The 20406-nt window shown below is 41.2% G+C and overlaps 1 protein-coding gene across 3 annotated transcripts in view; it reads left to right on the forward strand.

Annotated features, from left to right (window-relative positions):
* The window catches only part of pde3a (phosphodiesterase 3A, cGMP-inhibited), a 121069-nt gene that overhangs the window by 92444 nt on the left and 8219 nt on the right, over positions 1-20406 (forward strand). The window contains exons 5-13 of one of the 3 annotated variants that reach the window (XM_050073573.1): positions 1339-1412; positions 3635-3786; positions 3921-4058; positions 5559-5670; positions 5873-5986; positions 6619-6818; positions 9006-9209; positions 11539-11700; positions 18344-18608. In XM_050073573.1, the coding sequence (XP_049929530.1) occupies positions 1339-1412; positions 3635-3786; positions 3921-4058; positions 5559-5670; positions 5873-5986; positions 6619-6818; positions 9006-9209; positions 11539-11700; positions 18344-18608 (1421 nt within the window). The remainder of the gene's footprint in view (positions 1-1338; positions 1413-3634; positions 3787-3920; positions 4059-5558; positions 5671-5872; positions 5987-6618; positions 6819-9005; positions 9210-11538; positions 11701-18343; positions 18609-20406) is intronic. The other 2 variants (XM_050073574.1, XM_050073575.1) reach the window with 2 other exon arrangements.

Consider the following 20406-nt stretch of genomic DNA (forward strand, 5'->3'; position numbering starts at 1 on the left):
ATTTTATATTCCACACCTGCTAGGCATTACACACAGTGGTCCAACCTGGCCCCGCAAACACAACAGAACTCCCTTTGTTGGGGCCTCAGGACCATTAGGCAGGGTGGGTTCGGCTCAAAAGTGTTCGAGAAACAATTTATCAGAAGGAGACAGACACACTACAGGGCTTTGTGCTCCCTGTGACACCATGCTCTAACGGCAGGCATTTCCTGCCCTGAGAAGGCAGGTTTTACAACATTTAGGGAGAGGTATTTTAATAGGAACCACCTACAGCCTGACGGTGGCCTCGGTGGAGGAACATGGAAAAGCTGTTGAGAGCAGCTCGGGAGGCTCCCCGTGGTGTCACACAGCTAACTAACCAGCGCAGGCCGGTTCAAGGCTCTCTCCCTTAAAAATAATATTTGCCATTTGATTTATAAAACCAGTCAGTAAATGTGAATATTGTCATCCGTCTTTAAGGTCTGTGGCTTTCAGTAAGCCGTTCCTGTGGCTGACACTGATTTGTCATAAAGCTCAAAGAGGGTGGGCTCACGCACTAATGACTCATTTATAACAGCGCCAGCAACTGTTTCGAGTTTGTTTTGTTGCTTATTCTCATTGCATTGTGTTAATGTGTGCATCCATTAGGTTCATTAATGAGTATTCTTTCTTCGAGCATCTGTACAGCGTCTGTTTCATGTGGGGACAGCACAGTAGGAATCCCATTAAGTTTTTTTCTCTTGACAACTTCTGCCGACTGGTTAGACATCAAAGACAGATGTAGCGAATGGCGTTATTCCCAATTCTTTGGCGCAGCTACAGACGGCGAAAGCTTGCACATTTTGCTTTCTGCAAACAAACACACATATGGTATTCTGCATTTGTCCCCATTGTTGTTGTTTTCTTTTTAACATTTTCGGTTGATTTGGGGTCTGGTGTCGTCTAATCTGGCAACCAACACCAACTACATAGAACTCTCAACATTACCAATCACCCCACAAGAGTAATTAAAATTTAATTTACCCTACAAAAACTGCAAAGCAGATTCTTGCGTTTGATTTGCAGATGTTTTAATACATGTGGATGTAAATGTCTGAGCAGAGGATCAAATCGACCCTGATGTTATTTTGACATTTAACAGTCTTTCAGCGTGGAGTCTCCAGCATCGAGGTTGAACATATTCTCCTAAAAGAAATCATTTGAACTGATTGATCCTGACATATATACAGAGCAGTCGAAGATGCAACACGGCACCAGCTGCAAATATCACAGCATTACAACAGGGAACGTCACATGCTATGGAGTTAAATAAAGCATATTCCTTCATCTCTAACCTGTTAAACTGCTTCTTGTCTGCAGCTGTGGGAGACAGTACATCAGACTGAGCCATGGGGAGGGCTCTTTAGACAAGGGAGACAGGATACCACGGTCAGGTATGTTCCCAGTCTTCTTTCTATAACTACCAGCACTACATCCAAGCTGTATAGTGTGAGTGTTTGTGGGCATATACACCATATCACAGATCATTATTATGATTATTTTTGTTATTATTTTGGGGCCTTTTCACCTTTATTTGACAGTGTAGAAATTGTGAGTGTGTGTGTTGGGGGTGGATTTTTAGACAATGGGCCCCTGGACACAGCTATGCCAAGGTTGTGAAGGTTTTGCATTTCTTCGTAGCTGTTATGCATCTTTTTGTGGGTTTGTGTCTCTCTTAGGTAATTTTGTGTTTTTTTTGTAGTTGTTTTGCTCATTTCTGTAGTTTTTTTCTTTCCTTTTGTAGTTCCTTTGCATGTCTTTGTGGTCCTTTTGTGTCTCTTTGCGTTCATTTTAAGTCTCTTACTTGTCAGTCCGTAATAATTTTACATTTTGCAAGTGAAGTCCAGGGGTCCCCCAGACACTTTGGGCCCCTGAGCCTGCACCCAGTAGGCCTGTACAGTAATCCATCCATGATGACATGCAACAAAGGTCCCAAAACTGCAATTGAACCCAGGACGTTGTGGATATGTGGTGTATATCCTGGTGTTTTAAGTAACTTAATATATACAGTATGTACTGTAAGTGGTGGACTCTAGTGTTGTCTGCATTGTGTTGATATGAAGGGGCCCAGACTTTGAATATCTATGGAGGCGATCTCTGTTTATTCCTGACAACTCTGACAGGAAGAGGTAAAAACAAAATTCTCCGTCAATTTCAACCGTACTAACTTGCACCCTTCTCCCATGGAGTACAACAGCAGAAAGGGGAGAGATAAGGCAGGAGACACCCCTTTATAGGTGGGGTACCCCCAAAGATGAACGTAATATCAAACATTCCACATAGGAGGCCCAAGCATGTCAGGGAAACAAACTTTGTGTAAATACAATTCTTAATATTACAAATGTACATCTGACTCTGTTACACATATCACTGCTGTATAACTGACCCTGTTACATGAAGACATATTCAAAACACTCACAATACAAATGTATGTCCCCGAACAAATGACTGTCCCAAGTAATGTGTGCTGGTGTCACAGGGAAAATAAAAACTTTTCCAATATATTTACAGATGTATGTTGAGTCTTATATCTTTTGTTGATGGGTCCCAGTGCACCCTAGTTACTAGTTATGAATCACACACACAGAGTTTTAGGAATATTTTACCAACAGTGTGTCTCACTGCTGCTTTTATATCATGCCCACTTGCAGATGTGCACAGTTTGTCAGTCTTGAGAGATTCTGCACTTAAACTAGCTGCTGTAAATCGTATCGTCTCGTTAAATGATTGAACAGACACTTGATATTGGACATTAACATACATATTTCCCAGCAGTCATCATGACATATCTGTATATGACAAAAAACTACAGTTTGTGTAGACTAAGCATATAATGTTGTTAAAGACTGATACTATTTTACAAAATCAGAAAACCATAATGGAGATTGGGTTTGCCTTTTGCATGGCATATAGAAAATTGCACCATTTTTTCAACATGAGTTTTTCTTTGAACATGAACATATTTCCATGTGGCAGTCGGGCCCCTTCACCCCTCTTTCAGGATAGTGACTGTTTTCATCTTATGCTTAAACTTTGTTCCTGTAACTTATTATCACAGGGCAAAAAAAATCTTATCTAGCTATCTGAACACATTCGCCAGAAACTCCAGAAGTCTGGTATTTCTTTACCAGTTATTTTCATTATTTCTATATTTATCACTGTTAGTTTTTGTCATGTACTCCATGTTTAGGTGGGTGGGGGCACATGCTGCTTGTTGTATATTAAAGATATAATGATCTAAGTACATGTTTATTGTATTTTGTTCTTGTCAACATTTCAAAATATAAAAGTTTAATAAAAAGAACCTACTATATGAAGCACTGCTGCCGCCACACACACTATAAGACAAGTTGAGTAAGGGGCGTGGCTGCAATCACTGAGACGCACCAGTGTTGATAAGGAAGAGCACTCACCATCTCTGGGACTTTCACTGTGAGAATTACAGAAAATAATCACTCATAACATAACGCAGGATTAGGGGAAGTGGATCTCCCAGAGAAGTAAACTCAACACCCCTAAAAATATGCATCAGTTTAAGGTGATTAACGGAGGATTTTTCCCTTATTTTTCCCCCTCAGGCTGCAGTGTGACACTTTTTTGTTTTTACTCTTACCAGCAGAGGACCAAGTGGTTGTGTCATCAGACTACGACAGCACCCACGAAGCCAACCACAGTGACAGCAGTGATGTAGCACATACAGAGGAGGACACAGAAGAGGGAAAAAACTCTGCCCAGAATGTCATCCTCCACCAACTAATACCTCCAGAGGTGAGAGGAGGCAGAATGATTGCTCAGAACATGACAAGCCTACAATCACATCGTCATATATTACAAGTAAAACAGACATTATTTACACTGTATCTGTTTTTATAACTACTTTTCCTCACGTGTCACCTGAACAGGACAAACCAATTCTGGCTCCAGAGCCGTTACTAATGGAGGACTTAGAGCCTCTGATGAGTCAGTTAAACAATTGGAACTTCCCCATCTTCAGTTTGATGGAGAGGACCAACGGGAAATGTGGACGGATCCTCAGTCAGGTGAGCAGAGAGTGATTGAGCTCAGAGGGCAGCCAGGCAGAGTGTCAATAAAACTATTGACTATATAGGTGGTTTTCAAAGGCACATTAAAGGGCAAGCCAAAACCTCAAGGCACACCTGTATTCATATCTTTGCACAATAGCTTCTATAACGTGTGTTAGCACTCATACCACGACTATCTACTGACATTTTTTTGTCTACTGACGTTTTTTTTTTTTACCTCTCTTCTTTCAGTGGTAGGTCGTCTTTAATTTTCTTTGTACAATAAAGCGATCCATTGTCCCACTCACGACTTTCTCCTTTTAAGTGTTATCACCCCTCACACTGGCTGCCAATCAGGGCTTTTGATGTTACACACAATAATATTCCCATACCCGAATGGTGACAAAAAAGTTCCACCGTGAAGTTTTTTTAAATTAAATTAAAATAAATTACATTTTTAGCTAGAGTTTGCCTCTTTATTAGGAAATGGGTGTGCACAACATACTGATACAGTCAATCAAAAATAGATTCATATCTTTTTGTGTAGGCCCAGTTGAATATTGCAATAATAATGCGTGGTTATCATCACACACCATTTAAAACCCACTGGACTATATGCATAAAAATGAAAGATTTGGACAAAAGTTAAGCAATAAAATACAGTAATAAAAGCTGCTGAGATACTCAGTAACATGAAGTGTCTTTGCATTCAGAAATGAATACACTAACATGCAATTGCATCATTTTACCTGCAGCATCTCAATATTTGCTTTTATTGATTACCATTTTCAGTTTTTTTTGTAACCCTCTTACATGTATTGTGTTTATTAGGGCTGAGTGATATAGATTAAATATCAAAATATTTCTGACAAAATACCTCAATATTAAGACAATCCTGTAGGGCTGCAGAGTAAAATATTAAGTGACTAATAATTCAAGGGCTGTTTTAAATGCCTTCAAATTATTGCAACTTGTGTAAAATACATAAATAAATGAATAGCATGTTGAAAAAATTATAACACTACATTTTTACATACCTTCTTTTATATCCTGTTATTTGATGAAAGCACACATCAGCCACGACCAGTTCCAGCATCTCTGACAGTCAAACTCACAATACATTTCTCATCAGCACTCATGAAAGTGTAGGCCTGGGGGATATCACTATCACAATATTTTTGACCAAATACCTCTTTATCACTATTGCAACAATACTGTACGGTTAAAAGTTGGTGCTTCCTCAAAATACTTACACAGATTTTTGAGCAATAATCATCAGTCATGTGGATGTAATGACTAAGCAGGTGGAGGCAAATAATAGAACAGCTAGAACAGTCTGGTGTGCTCAGGAAATTACATCACTTCACTGTAATGCAGCCTTTAAATAAAGAAAAAGACCACATTTATAATATTAGGATGTCCAAAATTTAAGACAATATCTAGTCTCTTATCTGCTGAGTCCTGTTGTTGATTATCGGAGCCTGGCGATCTTCACAGACTTTGATTTTTGTGTTTCAGGTGTCCTACAGGCTCTTTGAAGACACAGGCCTCTTTGAGACCTTCAAGATCCCTGTAAAAGAATTCATGAACTACTTCCATGCCCTTGAGAATGGTTACAGAGACATACCATGTAAGCTTGAACATCCTCCTTTGTTTTATATGTGCTTCACTTTACATTTGCAGCTGTAGTAATGACACCAGCCACTAGAGGGACATGTTGTACCGTCCTATGTGACTGTGTGCAGCCTTTATGGTCTTACAAGAAACATAAGCAGCCTAACACTGCAGCCTGGTGGAGAAGCATACACACACTTTTCTGTCTCCTGACCCAGATCACAACAGGGTCCATGCCACAGATGTGCTTCATGCAGTCTGGTACCTCACCACGCAGGCTGTGCCTGGTCTGCCCAGCCTCATTACTGACCACGGCTCCGCCAGTGACTCAGGTTGGTCCATCAGTGCACATTCTTGCATGTCCAGGCGGGGGTGCTGGTGTGTGTGTGAATCTATAAGCCCCAAAAAGTGTCTTGGAAGTTGTCACATAAGAACACATGAGCTCCCTGTGCCCTTTTTGTTGAGTTCTTCTAACTTTTGTTAAGCCATTTATCACCATAAAGACTGTCTATATGTAGGCCAGACTTTTTTTTTAGTTAGATTTTCCCATCTGCCTGCAGCTTTACTGTGAGCTATCTCATTAATGTCGGAGCATCAAACCTGCAGGAGTGTGTGTTCTTATCCTACTCACAGTTTGTCTTATCTCACTCAGGCTTTTGGCACTTGCATTTACGTACCAAACACTATTTGAAGTCTAGAACAGCATGAAATTGTAGGCAGATTAGAGTTCCCTCTCACCCATATTTCCATAACCTCATTTGTATGCCTTACTAGGGCCATCCCTTTGATCCACATATAAGTGGATTTGAACGTTCAAGTGTGTGTGTGTGTCTGCATGTGTGTGCGTGCCTTACAGTGCGTGTTTGTTGAGGCATGTGCACGTGAAAGTACATTGTGTGTGTTTGTGTAAATCCTGCCACCCTGTTCTTCACCCCACTCACTTTGTCTGTTCCCCTGTGGCTAGACTCCGACAGTGGAATAACACACAGTCATATGGGCTTCCTGGTTTCAAAGACCTACACTGTGTCAGAAGATGGTTACGGCTGCCTGTCAGGCCTCATACCTGCTCTGGAGCTTATGGCCCTTTATGTGGCTGCCGCAATGCACGACTACGACCACCCTGGGCGGACCAATGCTTTCCTCGTGGCCACCAGCGCCCCACAGGTACTCGTGCTAATCAGCCTGTAGTACACTCTTTACTTTAAAAAATTGAGGTAACAGTTTGAATGCATCTTTTTTAAGTAGTTCCAACTCTGGTCTTATTGAGTAAATCCTGTGAGTCTGTTATAATCTGACAAACAAATTAGTTCAGTACAACCAACATGATTTTCTTTGACCTCGAAAAACTTATATTTATCCAGAAGTTGTGTATTTTATTTAAGATATTTTCTTATTTGTTTTAATTCCTTTCTACTTAAAAATGTTAAAAATGTATTTGATTTCTTAAGATAAGTTTTCAACTAACTAAAAAAATGTTAATGAAACAAAAGTCTTTTTTTTTTTTATGCTGGCAAACTTCTTCATTTTACGCATTATCTCCTAACCCCATGGATAATTTTTTACAGTGTAGAGAACAGCACCTGAGTGGGAAAGTCACTTGAAGTTAATTTAGCTGATTAACAGTTACACACTCAGACATTCTTTGTAATCAACGAGACGATCATTTGATTGGCAGTTTTCTTTCATTTTATCATTTTCACTGCCTAACTGCTCTCGCAGGGCTGAAGTGAATCATCAGTCTTTGACAGCATAATCAGACAGTCACTGTTTACAGTAGCTCCTTGATGCTCATCTGAAACTGACAGGTGTTGAGGCTGGATTTCTAAAGTTCTGTTGAGATGTATTACCAAAGTCGTGACATCAAGAGATCGCCGCCATCTTTGTTTGGGGGGGGGGTATTCTCTGGTTTGTACAAAATCTTGAGTTGAGCTCCTTTCTGGTTGCTAACACGGCAATTAATTATTTTGAAGCCCTCTCTGGTGATTCTGTGGCAAGATATGTGAGAAAACTTGCCCTGATTGGCCCTGAATCATGCCTATACAAGACTCCTGCAGACCACTGGGACAACAACGCAAAGAAATAGCTGTATTTTGAATATGCAAACATATACAACAACCTGATCAAACATCTACTTAAGTAGATAATATCCTGGTTTTAATTGCTAGTTAACCAGTTCATAGTTGATTCGTCATACACACACAGGCCTGAAATACACACACATGCACAAACAGGACCTATACATGCAATAAATGGAGAGATGTCAGAGTGAGGGGGCTGCCCATGGACAGGCATCCCAAGCAGTTGGGGGTTCAGTGCCTTGCTAGTAGGCACCTTGGCAGTGCCCAGGAGGCGAACTGGCACCTCTCCAGCTACCAGCCCACACTCCATATTTGGTCTGGATGGGGTCTTTGACCAGCGACCCTCTGGTTCCCAACCCAAGTCCCCATAGACTGAGATACTGCTGCCCATCACTGTTCATGTGAGCCCTCATGATAGCCACAGCCATTTTTTACTTTGAGATTCCTCACCCGGTATGATGTAAAACTGGAAACCTGGAGTCTTGATCTTGTTGGTTGTACAACCAGTCACACGGCAGCTCTTCGGCATGTAGGTGTGTTGATGTTGTGAAGAAAACGATCTTAATGTGCCACTTTTCCGAGCAGCTCTCTGCATTGCTGCAAACTGTAACAGAAGTGATATGTCCCCCCGACAACAGACTGAAAATTGACTTTGAAAATGCAATTGTTTCTGTCCAGACATATCTTATCTTATCAGAGACATATCTACATTTTGGCAAAAAAGGCTGTCATAATACTGAAATATGCTTATTTATCAGAGAGAAGTAAAAGAGTACAGTGGCTCTAATTTTCTTAAAAATACTCTAGGAGATCTGAAGAACATTTGAATCATCTACATCATCCTGTCTCTCTTTTTTAGCCCTGAAAGATTCAGAAGTGAAGTTAATTCATATATTTGAGTTATTGCTACCAACACTCTGTTAATATTTACAGTATAACTACTTCCATTAATGATGTTAAAACAGTTACAGTAATCATCTGAATCTATCTCTGTTATTTTCCTACATTTAGCTCAATCAAAGTCTTCCCAGCTTCTGATTGGGTAAGTCAGTGACATGTGAGTCAGAAACAAGGAAGTGGTTGTGAAGCTGATGAAGTGTGAAGAAAGCTGAGAAAGTTATCCATCACCGTTGTGCCGTTTCTTCTCAGTATGAGTGATCCAGCCCCCACATATTGAACCCTCACGTTACAGTGTATGTGCAGGATTGCTGGATTCATAAACAGGCATTTCTGTACTTGTTTATGTAAATGTAAAGTGTTTGTGTGTTTGCAGGCCGTGCTCTACAATGATCGATCCGTATTGGAAAACCACCACGCTGCCTCGGCCTGGAACCTCTTCATGTCGCGGCCAGAGTTCAACTTCCTCGTCAACCTGGACCACGGGGAGTTCAAGCGTTTCCGTTTCCTGGTCATTGAGGCCATATTGGCCACTGATCTGAAGAAGCACTTTGACTTCCTGGCTGAGTTCAATGCCAAGGTAGTTCTGAGAACATGATTGTTTGCCATTAAAGGGAAACTTTAAGGGTACTTTGTCAACCTGAATGTCATTTTCCCATGTTTTTGTTTCTCAGTTACTAATGGGAAGAACAGTTTTTTTAAACTAGTCCAGTACTAAGCAAGAACACGGCAGGTGGGAGCCACCAAACTGGCTGCAACGTAATCTCCGGGGCAATGTGGTGACGTTAGTGTACATCCACTAAAAGTGCTTGTTTTTACTATTGACAAGTGTCTGACAAGGATATGAAATATTCTTCTTTACCTTTGCACTGTTTGTTATTGTGTTTAACCAAGTCTCTCTCAAGGAAAGGTCTCATTCTGAAGTCTCGCAAGTTGAGTTGTTGCAGGAAATCAATAAAAAAACAACCAGACCAAAGAAAAACATTTTATTTCTCTGTAGGTTAGTTTCCACAATGTTGCCAGACACTGACAATAACAACCTGAGCCTGTCAGTGGCAAAAATGAGCACTTTAAGTGGAATAATATTGATGGTACGATATTGCCCCAAAGGTTACATTGGTGCCCATTTCCTCGACTTGCTCAAAATTTCAAAAACTGTTGTTATCATTGGTCTCTTAGGGTGATCAAATGCCTTGTGTGAGAAAGCTGCTCTTGAGTGGTCAGAATTTCCATGCGGGAAAAATCCAGGAAGTAAACAAAACGTTGAAGAAGAGTACACTTGCAAGATAAATGTGACACTTTCTAATGTCACAATGGAGGGACAGCTACGCAGGTTGATTTTAGCGCTGCTCATCGTGGACTATATTGCTGTCATTGTTCATTTTAGTCAAACCATACAGTTTGAAAACGAGGCGCGGCTCCAACTAGAAAACAATGTTTTGATGCATTGGATGTGCTGAATGTGCATATTAAGGCAGTACAGGAGGAGGTGCACATTAATAATCCTCCAGGACTGTAACATGCTCATGTTTAACCCAAACAATGTGTCATGTGACTGCAGTTGGTTCAGATCCAGGTCGGAACACGTTCTCACCAACAAACCGCACCAGAGTTTGTTTGTAACCGGACCGAGACCACCTCTTCAAGAAGGTCCCGATCTGGTTGTTTTGGTGCGCACCCGAGTGTGATTGCTGTGTTCACACCTTTAAAACTTCTCGAATTGTTTATTGACCTTTGATTTAAATTATTTTGGGCCTTTGGGATTCAGGTTAATGCCAACACTAGGTTATAAATACCCATCCTCAGATACGTATAAAGTGAAAAGTTTATGTTTGAATAGTTATTTTATTTTGTTGTCTTTGGAAACTAGACTGAACAATGATAATACAGTATTCTTCAGTTTCTTGAGTCACATGTATTCAGTGGAAGTGTTTGCCTCATAGGTTCATACCTCAGCTCTTTTAATATTAAGAAAAACTTTATTGAAAGGGAAATGCCCAGTGGTTTCCGAAGAATAGGTCTGTTTGTGCAGAACATTGCAGCACTTGCAAGATGTTCAGCTCACGTCAACAACACAAAGCACCCTGAGGCTTTTCAAGAACTCATTTAAGTGCAGACAGAATGTTGGCTTCAGAGTTGAGGGTCTTGGGTTTTTCCATTGTGAGTATTAGTACAGTGGTGGTGCTCGATGGCCAGGGCCTGTCAGCTAGCATTGAGCGCACTGGCTTGGCAGCAGAAGTAGCAGCACTGTCTCTCACTGTAGTGCACCCCGCTCTGCTCTTCCTGGAAGCAAATTAGCTTTCTGTGAAGTACCCATCAAGTTTCGCACTTGATCTCTTCAGCTTCCTGAGTTATTAGGTTAGAATGACAAGGCTCTGGGAAGTCAGTATTGCTCCTTCTCAAGATCTGAAGCTCATTAAGGACAACTAGAAATAACAAATTCATTCAGTGTTGAGATTAATGCAAGCTTTAACTCTGTGTGTTTAAGTGCTGTCACTTCTGTAGAAATAAGCTGATGTCAGAAATGCCACTGATTTAATTCAGAGCGCTGCATAATTATTCACATCTCACACAAGTGGTCACAACGTATTTAAAGGACAGTAATTAAAACCTCTACATTTTTAAATATAGTGCTTTGTATCTCAGGAAAAAGTCTGCTTATGTGCCTCATAATGGAGCTGGAGGCTACAGTTTATAGCCCTCATTGCTTTGTCTCATCCACATTGCTATTCAGTGTCGCTATATGTCTGCTCCCTGATTAATTATCCCCCCATACATTAATATGAATACACCATCTTTGAACAGATCAATGGCATCACATTTACATAATATCTACATATCACATGCTGTGTCTGCCAACATGTTGAAATATGTTAAATGTCAACCTGTCATGTTTTTTCATCCCCCAGGTGGGCGATGATCCATCCACAGGAATCGATTGGTCCAACGAGAATGACAGATTGCTGGTGTGCCAGATGTGCATTAAACTGGCGGACATCAATGGGCCTCTGAAGTGTAAAGACCTGCATCTGCAGTGGACAGAGGGCATTGTCAACGAGTTCTATGAGCAGGTGTGTGAACCGTCTCTGATGGGAACTTGGACCTCGTTTGTAGTCGCCAAACTAAAGATCAATGTACTGTCATGTTTGCCTGCGGGGATGTAACACGACAACACAAACACCTGTGCAGTAGAACACACTGTCCAATGCTGCACTGCGATACTAAATGATATGTTGAGGTGTCAGTGTTATGGTGATACCAGAGGACATCATTTTCTCATTTTAATTTTAGTTTATATATTTACGTAACATATATGTTACTGTCTTCCAATGACAGCCACCCTCCTCATCATTGGAGCTATGGCAAGACGAAATTAACATGTTTATACATGTTGAAAACAATGATATTCAAACAAGAGAATACAAAACAGAGGCCAACATCTCAACCCATTTTATTCTAAAACCTTCTAGGTTCGGTTAACAAGGAAGAATTTCAACAGCTTTAAATTTAACACAATATGAAGGCCTGACAGCTACAGGATATCACATGAGCTAAAATTAAACATGTGGTTGTCAGAGAGAAAACACAGACAGTACCAGAAATAATGTGATGCTTGAAAAGAGTGGGTGGATGTTCATGTTTGTATTGCTGTAGATGTGAGGATCCTTATAGACATGATGCATTCACTATCCGCACACCCAAACCTTGAAGGATAAAGGAATACTTGACAAACAAAATGACCATTTCATTTCATCATGCCATGTTACCTTGAATATGTGAAGAAAACTTTTTCTCACGTGTCTGCACAGAAAACAGCAAACATATTGATTTATGAACTGATTGGGGACCATGTTTATATAAGGAAAATAATGTGAGATAATGTGATGTGTCACACACTTATAATTCCTGTGACGGTTTTATGGATTATATAAAATGAAATTAGATTACATTATTAAGTTAGAGTTTGCCTCTTTATTAGGAAATTGGTGCACACAACACACTGATACAGTCAATAAAAAAATTAATTCCTAACTTTTTGTATAGGCCCAGTTGAATATTGCAGTAATCATGTTTGGTTATCACACACCTGGATTTGTATCAACGGCGCACACCATTTGGTTTTCATGTAACACACCCAGGTTAACATGTGCTGTAGTTGAGTTAGAATGAAGCAGGATGTTTGCTGTCGTGTCGTATGTTGGTGTAAGCTAAAGAAGATAAAACAAGACAAATTGTAGCCCGCATATTACCCGCAAGCCAATAGGAATGGAGAGCGGTACCAAACAAGGAAGTAGGGTTACAACAGCAAAACTTTATCAAAACATCCGTTTGCAAACTTACACAATTCATGCAGAATAATCCAAGTCTTATTTATCCATTTATATGCTCGGTACTTAGTGCCAAAGATCTCCATTGTCGTCCAAAACAGTCAATGAGCCACACTGTGCGACATTATCATTCAGACAAATGAAGAGTTTGTTTCAAGTCGATCTCACACGGTCCTTCACATCCTTGAGCTAGTTAGAAAGTACTTACTATGCGAAATGTCCTCATTTTTCAGACCTAAAAGTCAATCTGGCGACACACAAACACACACACACACACACACACACACACACACACACAGCAGGTGGCAAATATATTTCAACCACTTGAATTTCTCATGTTTTCTCTCAAAATAAAATAGAGTAGAGGAGCAGAGCAGAATGGCTCTCTGTATCCTGCTGAGTGTTTCAGACAACTTAATTCTATTCTGTCTCAAAATCCCAAAAAAAGCAAGTACAGAAACTGAAATACACTCGTCTCCTCTTTATTTTTTCCTGCACGTAGACTTTGGACTTGAAGCTTGATTGATTTTGCTCCCATTAATTCATTTTTCATTCGGTCTCTCTGACATATTGAGATAGCAGTGGCAGTGCTCCCTCTGAGAGCTGTTATTGTGTGAGGAGCTGTCATAATTCCATGACAAGGTTTATGCATTAGTCCTATAATGTATTCTACTATTACGCTATAAATTTACACGCTATTTACAAAAGCCAGGGGAAACAGTAGAAATAATAAAGGTATATTGTAGTTGTTGCTGTATGAGTGGGATAATGATCCACATGTGTGGTTTATATGTTTGGTTTTGTTGTCATTGTAATGAACTAATGTGTAATCGTGGCCTCATTTTTAATACTCACTCATTAGCCAATTTATTAGGTACACCTGTACAGTCTATTACAATCCAGTACTGCAGCTCTGCCATAAATTCCCCCATTACAAAGTTTATAATGTTCAGTTTTTGTTGACATGGTCGGAAATGTATTCCAAATTCAATTTTAAAGCTGCAAGAAGCAATGAGCGGGCCCTCGCACCTTTGCGCAACTCGGGGGTGCTGGTAGGACGCCGACATCACTTTTGTGAAAGTCAGACAGTTGCTGTGAATCAATTGAGGATCACACCATGTCAATTTCAGGAACATCAAAAGATAATTGTCTGACAAGTCTTACCTCCTGGTGCCAGTAGGTGGCGCAATCACAGTGACACCTAATGTACATGTAGTTGGCTTCGGGCCTGGATCCTTGTAAAATGTGAAGTTTGGGGCAGATTGGACCATGCATGCTAGAGTTGAAAACCACTTCCTGTTTGGTGGCGAAACATGAAAATTTGACACCTTTCCATGGTCACACCGTTCGACCAAAACTTTTAGAAACTTCTGATGTCCAAGGTCTTTAGATGGTACAGACAAAATTTTAAGTCAGTCAGATCAAATCTGTAGGAGTAGTTTGTTAAAGTACGACCCCTGGAAATGGCTAAAAAATGCAGAAAAGTGGCACAGTAAATGGAAAATGGCTGACTTCCTGTTGGGTGTAAGGCATGGCTCCAAGAGGCTTTTTTGTACGTCTTGGGATATTACATAAGCCTATCAAGTATGAGTATGTTAAGCCCCTCAAAAGTGCCCTCAGAGACTACAAATAAAGATCATTATTAAAGTAACTCAATTGTAGTACACCTACATTGTATTGAGAGGTGTTTCTAATTTTCTGTCCTCCATATTTATATACATGAGCAGGTAGAATATTCACACATCTGAACATAATTCAGTCCATTACAATATCACCCCAAACTTTGACTAAAGTGCTTAAACATGTAATTGCATTAACATCTCTGAATAAAAAGCATTAAAGGCATCATGAAAGTAGACTTTATGACAGACCAGTTGTATTGGATTGCATTAGATTGCACAGGTGGATCTTATAAAGTGGCCACAGTCCACAGCTCTGCTATAACAAACAGAATCTAGTAATGCCTTCCGTCTAATGCCACCCTCAGTGACCTTTGTTACAATACTTCCCCTTGGCACCGAGTGGCTGCTAATCTCTGCTAATTGCCTCAGGGTCAAGCTCAGGTCCTTATGCACCCCGCTACTTCATCTAGGTGACACAACCGGCTTATTACAAGCCACTCTGAGGTCTGTGTGGCGGAAACACAGAGCGCTGGAGCCTCGCAGGAGAAAGGCTCTTCAGTTACAGCAGTTTTAGCGCTGCGTGGTGTTATGACGCAAGCAGGCTGCCCAGGCAACTGTTATTCAGGTGGAGCAGCATCTGCTCGTTCCGCTGACAGCCTTGAGAGTCCAACAACCTTGAAAAAAGCAGCAATACAGAACATGTTCAGGCACGTATACAAATCATACAAACCATCATACACAGTGAGTTCGTCATGGAGCACAAGAGAACGTGTCGACAGAGCCTCGAGGATAAGATTTGTCCGCCATGCTGAGAGGCTTTCCTAAACTGATTATCATGTGTGAACTGTGAACCAGGATCTGAGTGTCTGTATCACAATACTGAAAGAATCTCTGGGCTTACACTTAATACATAATGTTAATCCTACACCCTCTTTATTTATTTGGATAGCTCAATTAAAATATACCTGACCATTTTATTCATATCAGTAGATAGTATATCTCAGAGAAATCAGACATTCATTGGGAAAGCTAACATAGGATGTCGTCATGGTGACATCTCGATCTCAGAGCTCCTTCTTCTCTTTGTTTATGTCCAACAAGATGCAGATCCTCCTCAGATCTCTCATTGTGTTTACATTAGCAGTTTGCTGCTCGGCAGGGACAAAGACATGCTACTGTTAAGTGTATGGGATGACACTTGGGGTCAGTTACCAAGGCAACCTGAAAACCTTGCTGTTGCTCTTATTCATTGCCATCCATACAGACGTCATAGATGACACACATGCTGCTGCCCCTCAGCCTTCACACTATAATCTATATTCTTATACTTGGAAAACTGACCGATCATTTAGCTCTTTTAAAGCCATGTGCTGAATTCAAAGTCATACAGGCCAGAAATAAAACCACAGTTAAATGATGAAAAAGTCCATGGAATTAAATAACTGGCAGCAGTGTCTAGCAATTCATTCATTCATTTTCTGTAACCGCTTATCCCTGTTGGGGGTCACAGGGGGGCTGGAGCCTGTCCCAGCTGACGTTGGGTGAGAGGCAGGTTACACCCTGGACAGGTCGCCAGACTATCACACATAGAGACTGACAATCATTCATGTTCACATTCTCACCTACGGCCAATTTAGAGTCACCAATTAACCTGCATGTCTTTGGACTGTGGGAGGAAGCCGGAGTACCGGGAGAAAACCCACGCTGCCACAGGGAGAACATGCAAACTCTGTACAGAAAGACTCCTCCACCCTGGAGTTCAAACCCCCCACCCCGGTTCGAACCAGGAACCCTCTTACTGTAAACTATGTAAATTACGTTCATGGATGCTTTTGACTCATTTTTATGTCTCAGGGTTCCCACATATTTTTACCATGATTTTTCAAAACATGTCCACACTGTTTTAGCCCATTTCCATGACAAATAGTTTAAAATTAATAGGCCGATATATTGATACAGCTAAACATTATTAAACATTATTAAACATGCACTTGCCGGCATTTGCAGATCAGTAAACTGTTAGCACTTGCTAACTTTACTAGCTACATGTGCCAGTAAACCAGACCAGCACGTGTGGGTACTTTGCAAAACATCAAGGCTGAAAGACCTTAAAAATTAAAACATCCTGTAAATGTAAATGCAATCTGACATGTGTTTGCATTATAATTTTGACATGTTTGTATGTATTCTCGGTAAACAAACGTTTGTCTTACAGCAGTGGTTCCCAACTGGTCCAGCCACAGGGTCCAGATTTCTCCTTAGTCATTAGTTCAAGGTCCACACAGTTGAATACATTCGGCATCATACTTGGGTTTGGCCATGTCATTGAGCTAGTTTGCTGTCTCTGTCAAGTAGCTGTCTGTTTGTGAGTCACTTGTGGTCCATTCAGAGTGGACCTGTGACCCACCGGTTTGGAACCACTGTTTTACAGACATATCCAATAATTGTATTTTGACCTTGTCTGAACCTGAGCGTTCTTGATCCCTTAATAAATTAAACTTGATTGCCGTCATGTCCCTTCAGGCTTTCCACATCTAAACAGATCAATGACCCAACACACTGGCTGGATATTACTTATGTTCAGATCATGATACCTGGTGATTCAATCCAATTTGTGTTTTTGATTGAATCCCCAGGTATCGTTAGGCTTAGTGTTGTCTGTAAACAACAAACCTGTAAATAGCCACCTGTTGGATCTATAGGCTGAGATTTAGTTGGAGACGACAGTTTGATGCAGCTTTACTGTATGATTGTGCTGCAGCAGCCTCCCACTCAAACTAACATGAGCTCTCCATCAGTAGTAACTGTCACCAGCAACCATTCACCACACTGACATTCAAAATTCACATATTTCATGTGCCTCAAATGTCAGAGTGAAAGTCTTGGTTAACCCACAGCCTGTTTCTCTCCTTATGTGACAGCACAATTCTTTCCCCCAGGAGGGGACACAGCCTTGGCAATGACGCAGTATCGCTTTGGTCTGTGTGAATCATGTGATACTAGTGATGTATCAATGACCACGTAGAGCAGCACTTGGTTTTAAAATAGTTTTACAAGGAAGGTATTTTGTTTAATATGTTTTGGGATTGAAATGTATTTACACATCCAACTGTCTCAGATGAAGGTGCATTGGAAAATATCACTTGAGTGTTTGAACTGAAAATCCTGCACACTGCTCTTGCTCAGCATGGTGTAAGGAGCTTGACTTTTCTAGGTTTTTCCCATGTTTTTCCTGGATCCTTGTTCTTTTGTTTGAAGGATATGTGACATATGGCGCACAGGCTGTTGTCAGTTATTAAGAAACACACCCACAGCTGAGTAATTCCCTCACACCTGTGCACACCTGTGCACACCTGTGAAATGGGTGGAGCAGTTTCTATTTGAGCTCAGTGTTGGAAATAATGGTGTTAAACACTCTTGACGCAGGTCCAGGAGGACTGAAACATTAGTGGTATGAATAAATTGTGAAGCTGTGCAAGAGTCCTGATGTCTGCGCCCGGTTTTAGGCTTCCCTCCTTTACTCCATCTGTCACACTATACTGTATGTTTTGAGTTCTGGCTCTGCCTCAAATAATTTTTCTCTCTCTAATGCAGTGGGCACCAGACTTCACATTCTTACACTATTAGACTCAAATTATTTTGATGTAAATAGTTAAAGAACTGTTAGACTTAACCCTGGAATTTAACCCACGTATTCACTGGTGAAATGTGAATTACGCCATGTCATGACATTCATGCACTAATATGGGTCATGCTTTATGTAGGGCGATGAGGAGTCCACCTTGGGCCTTCCCATCAGCCCCTTCATGGACCGAGCGGCACCGCAGTTGGCCAAACTCCAGGAATCATTCATCACGCACATCGTAGGACCGCTGTGCAATTCCTACGACTCAGCCAGCCTCATGCCTGGACGATGGGTGGAGCCCAACCCTGAGGCAGAGGAGCCAGAGATCACGGAGACTGAGGAGGAAGAAGAGGAAGAGGAGGATACTGCAGAGGAAGACACGTCCACCAGCTCTGAAGCATCACGTAAGTACTTTGATCTAAAACAAAACCATAAACCTGAAAAGCACAAACTGGTAGTGATGAGAAACATGTAGCCTAGAATACCTGCCTTTGTAAGAAATAGTTTTTAATGACATTTATTCTCTTTTTATGGATTTAATTATGCAAAATATCCTCCTGAGACCCTGTGTCCCCATATGAGGACATTACAGTTTGGGTTTACTGGACCTTATCCTTCATTCTGCTTAACTGGGGTCTGTTGTCCTTGTTTGGGGATGTTTTTTGTGACATCTAGTGGCAGTAAGACCACAATATAATAATCTATGTAAAATCAAGATGGCAGCCATCTCTGCCAAGTTAGTCAACTGACAAGCTAAAAGTTTTTGTTTTGGTTTTTTTGGTGCTGTGCACGTGATTTTTGTAGATTCCTCTTGCATGGATGCTGCTTACGGTCCTGTTGCTGCCTTTTCATAAAGCCCCAACCTTACCTGTTCCTGGCTGGTGAACATGCCCATGAATGTTCTAAACTAACGCCTAAGACCAAAAAAAGAAAATAGAGACAGAGGGCAGAGTCTATAAAGATAAATACACTGCCACACACCTCTAGTGAGTCATAAGTGATGACTGAGAGGGATTACTTTTGTATTATTCCATATAGACCATTTTAGGGCCAATGCCATGATGATGTCATTTTATTAGCTGGAGGCAAAATACGACTTGCCATCACAGGGCTGTAGGCTACATAGGAGTCTTAAAATGTTGTCTTGTTGTGTTATTGGGAGCCAGAATAGAAGGAGTCGTGGCTCAAAACCACCATTGCCCGTCAACAAAAACGACTACAGCTATGGTTAAATGCAATAAGATGAAAGGACTGGACAGAGGCGATCGTCAGGTTAAGGAAAAAGTTGGGGAAATTGGAAATTGGGGAGTTATTACAAAGAATATTGGATTTCTCTGTAACAAGAACTTTTTAGCGCGAAAGCTAACGTTAGCTTCAATAGCAAAACAAACTGGAGAAAACCGCTCAAGTGCCATCCTCCTTTGTAAGTATTCAACCGCAAAGCTTCCTGTGACATCATCCATCTACTCAGGGAGAGCATTTGGGTCGGCCAGTCGGGAACTGCCCATTGGTTCGACAGCCCATTGGTTCGACATCCCATTGTTCCGACCATATTAAACTCATTGTTCCGAAGTCCGTTCCGAAATCATCATGATGCCCTGTGGTTAAGGTCTGGTTAGGTTTAGGCACAAAAACCACTTGGTTAGGTTTAGGAAAAGATCATGGTGTGGGTTAAAATGAAAAAGAAAGTGACAAACACATAAGCCGTGAGCCTGCTCCGCCTCAAGCCGGTCGCGGCGCACCATACGCCCGCCGCGAGCCGTTCAGCACCGCAGACAGTCGGACTAATGGGATGTCGAACCAATGGGCTGTCGAACCAATGACATGGACCCTGCCAGTCTGGTCCCATTGATCTGTGAGAGCTTATTCAAGTAACACTTGCGGTCCTGGAGAGTGAGTGACCTGACATGGTGCGTTCATAAATTCAGTCTGGCTCTCTACACTAAAATGAGAGCCCTGTTGGTCGAAGAAACGAAGCGTCATATGTCTATATAAATTAATGAACGGTTAAGTTAATCACACATTAACTCTTCTCGGCGCTCTGCTGCTTTGTCTCCGCCCACAGTGCGCTCTGCCACCCTGAGAGTGCGGTGCTCTGAATAACAGAACAGTACATTCTGACAGTGTTCCAAATTTACGAACAGTCCAGTTTGTGCCAGAGTGTGCTCCGGCACTCAGAATGGGTATTTCTGAATGTGGTTT

Source organism: Epinephelus moara, chromosome 20 (genome assembly GCF_006386435.1).
Source record: "Epinephelus moara isolate mb chromosome 20, YSFRI_EMoa_1.0, whole genome shotgun sequence".
Classification (NCBI taxonomy): domain Eukaryota; kingdom Metazoa; phylum Chordata; class Actinopteri; order Perciformes; family Serranidae; genus Epinephelus; species Epinephelus moara.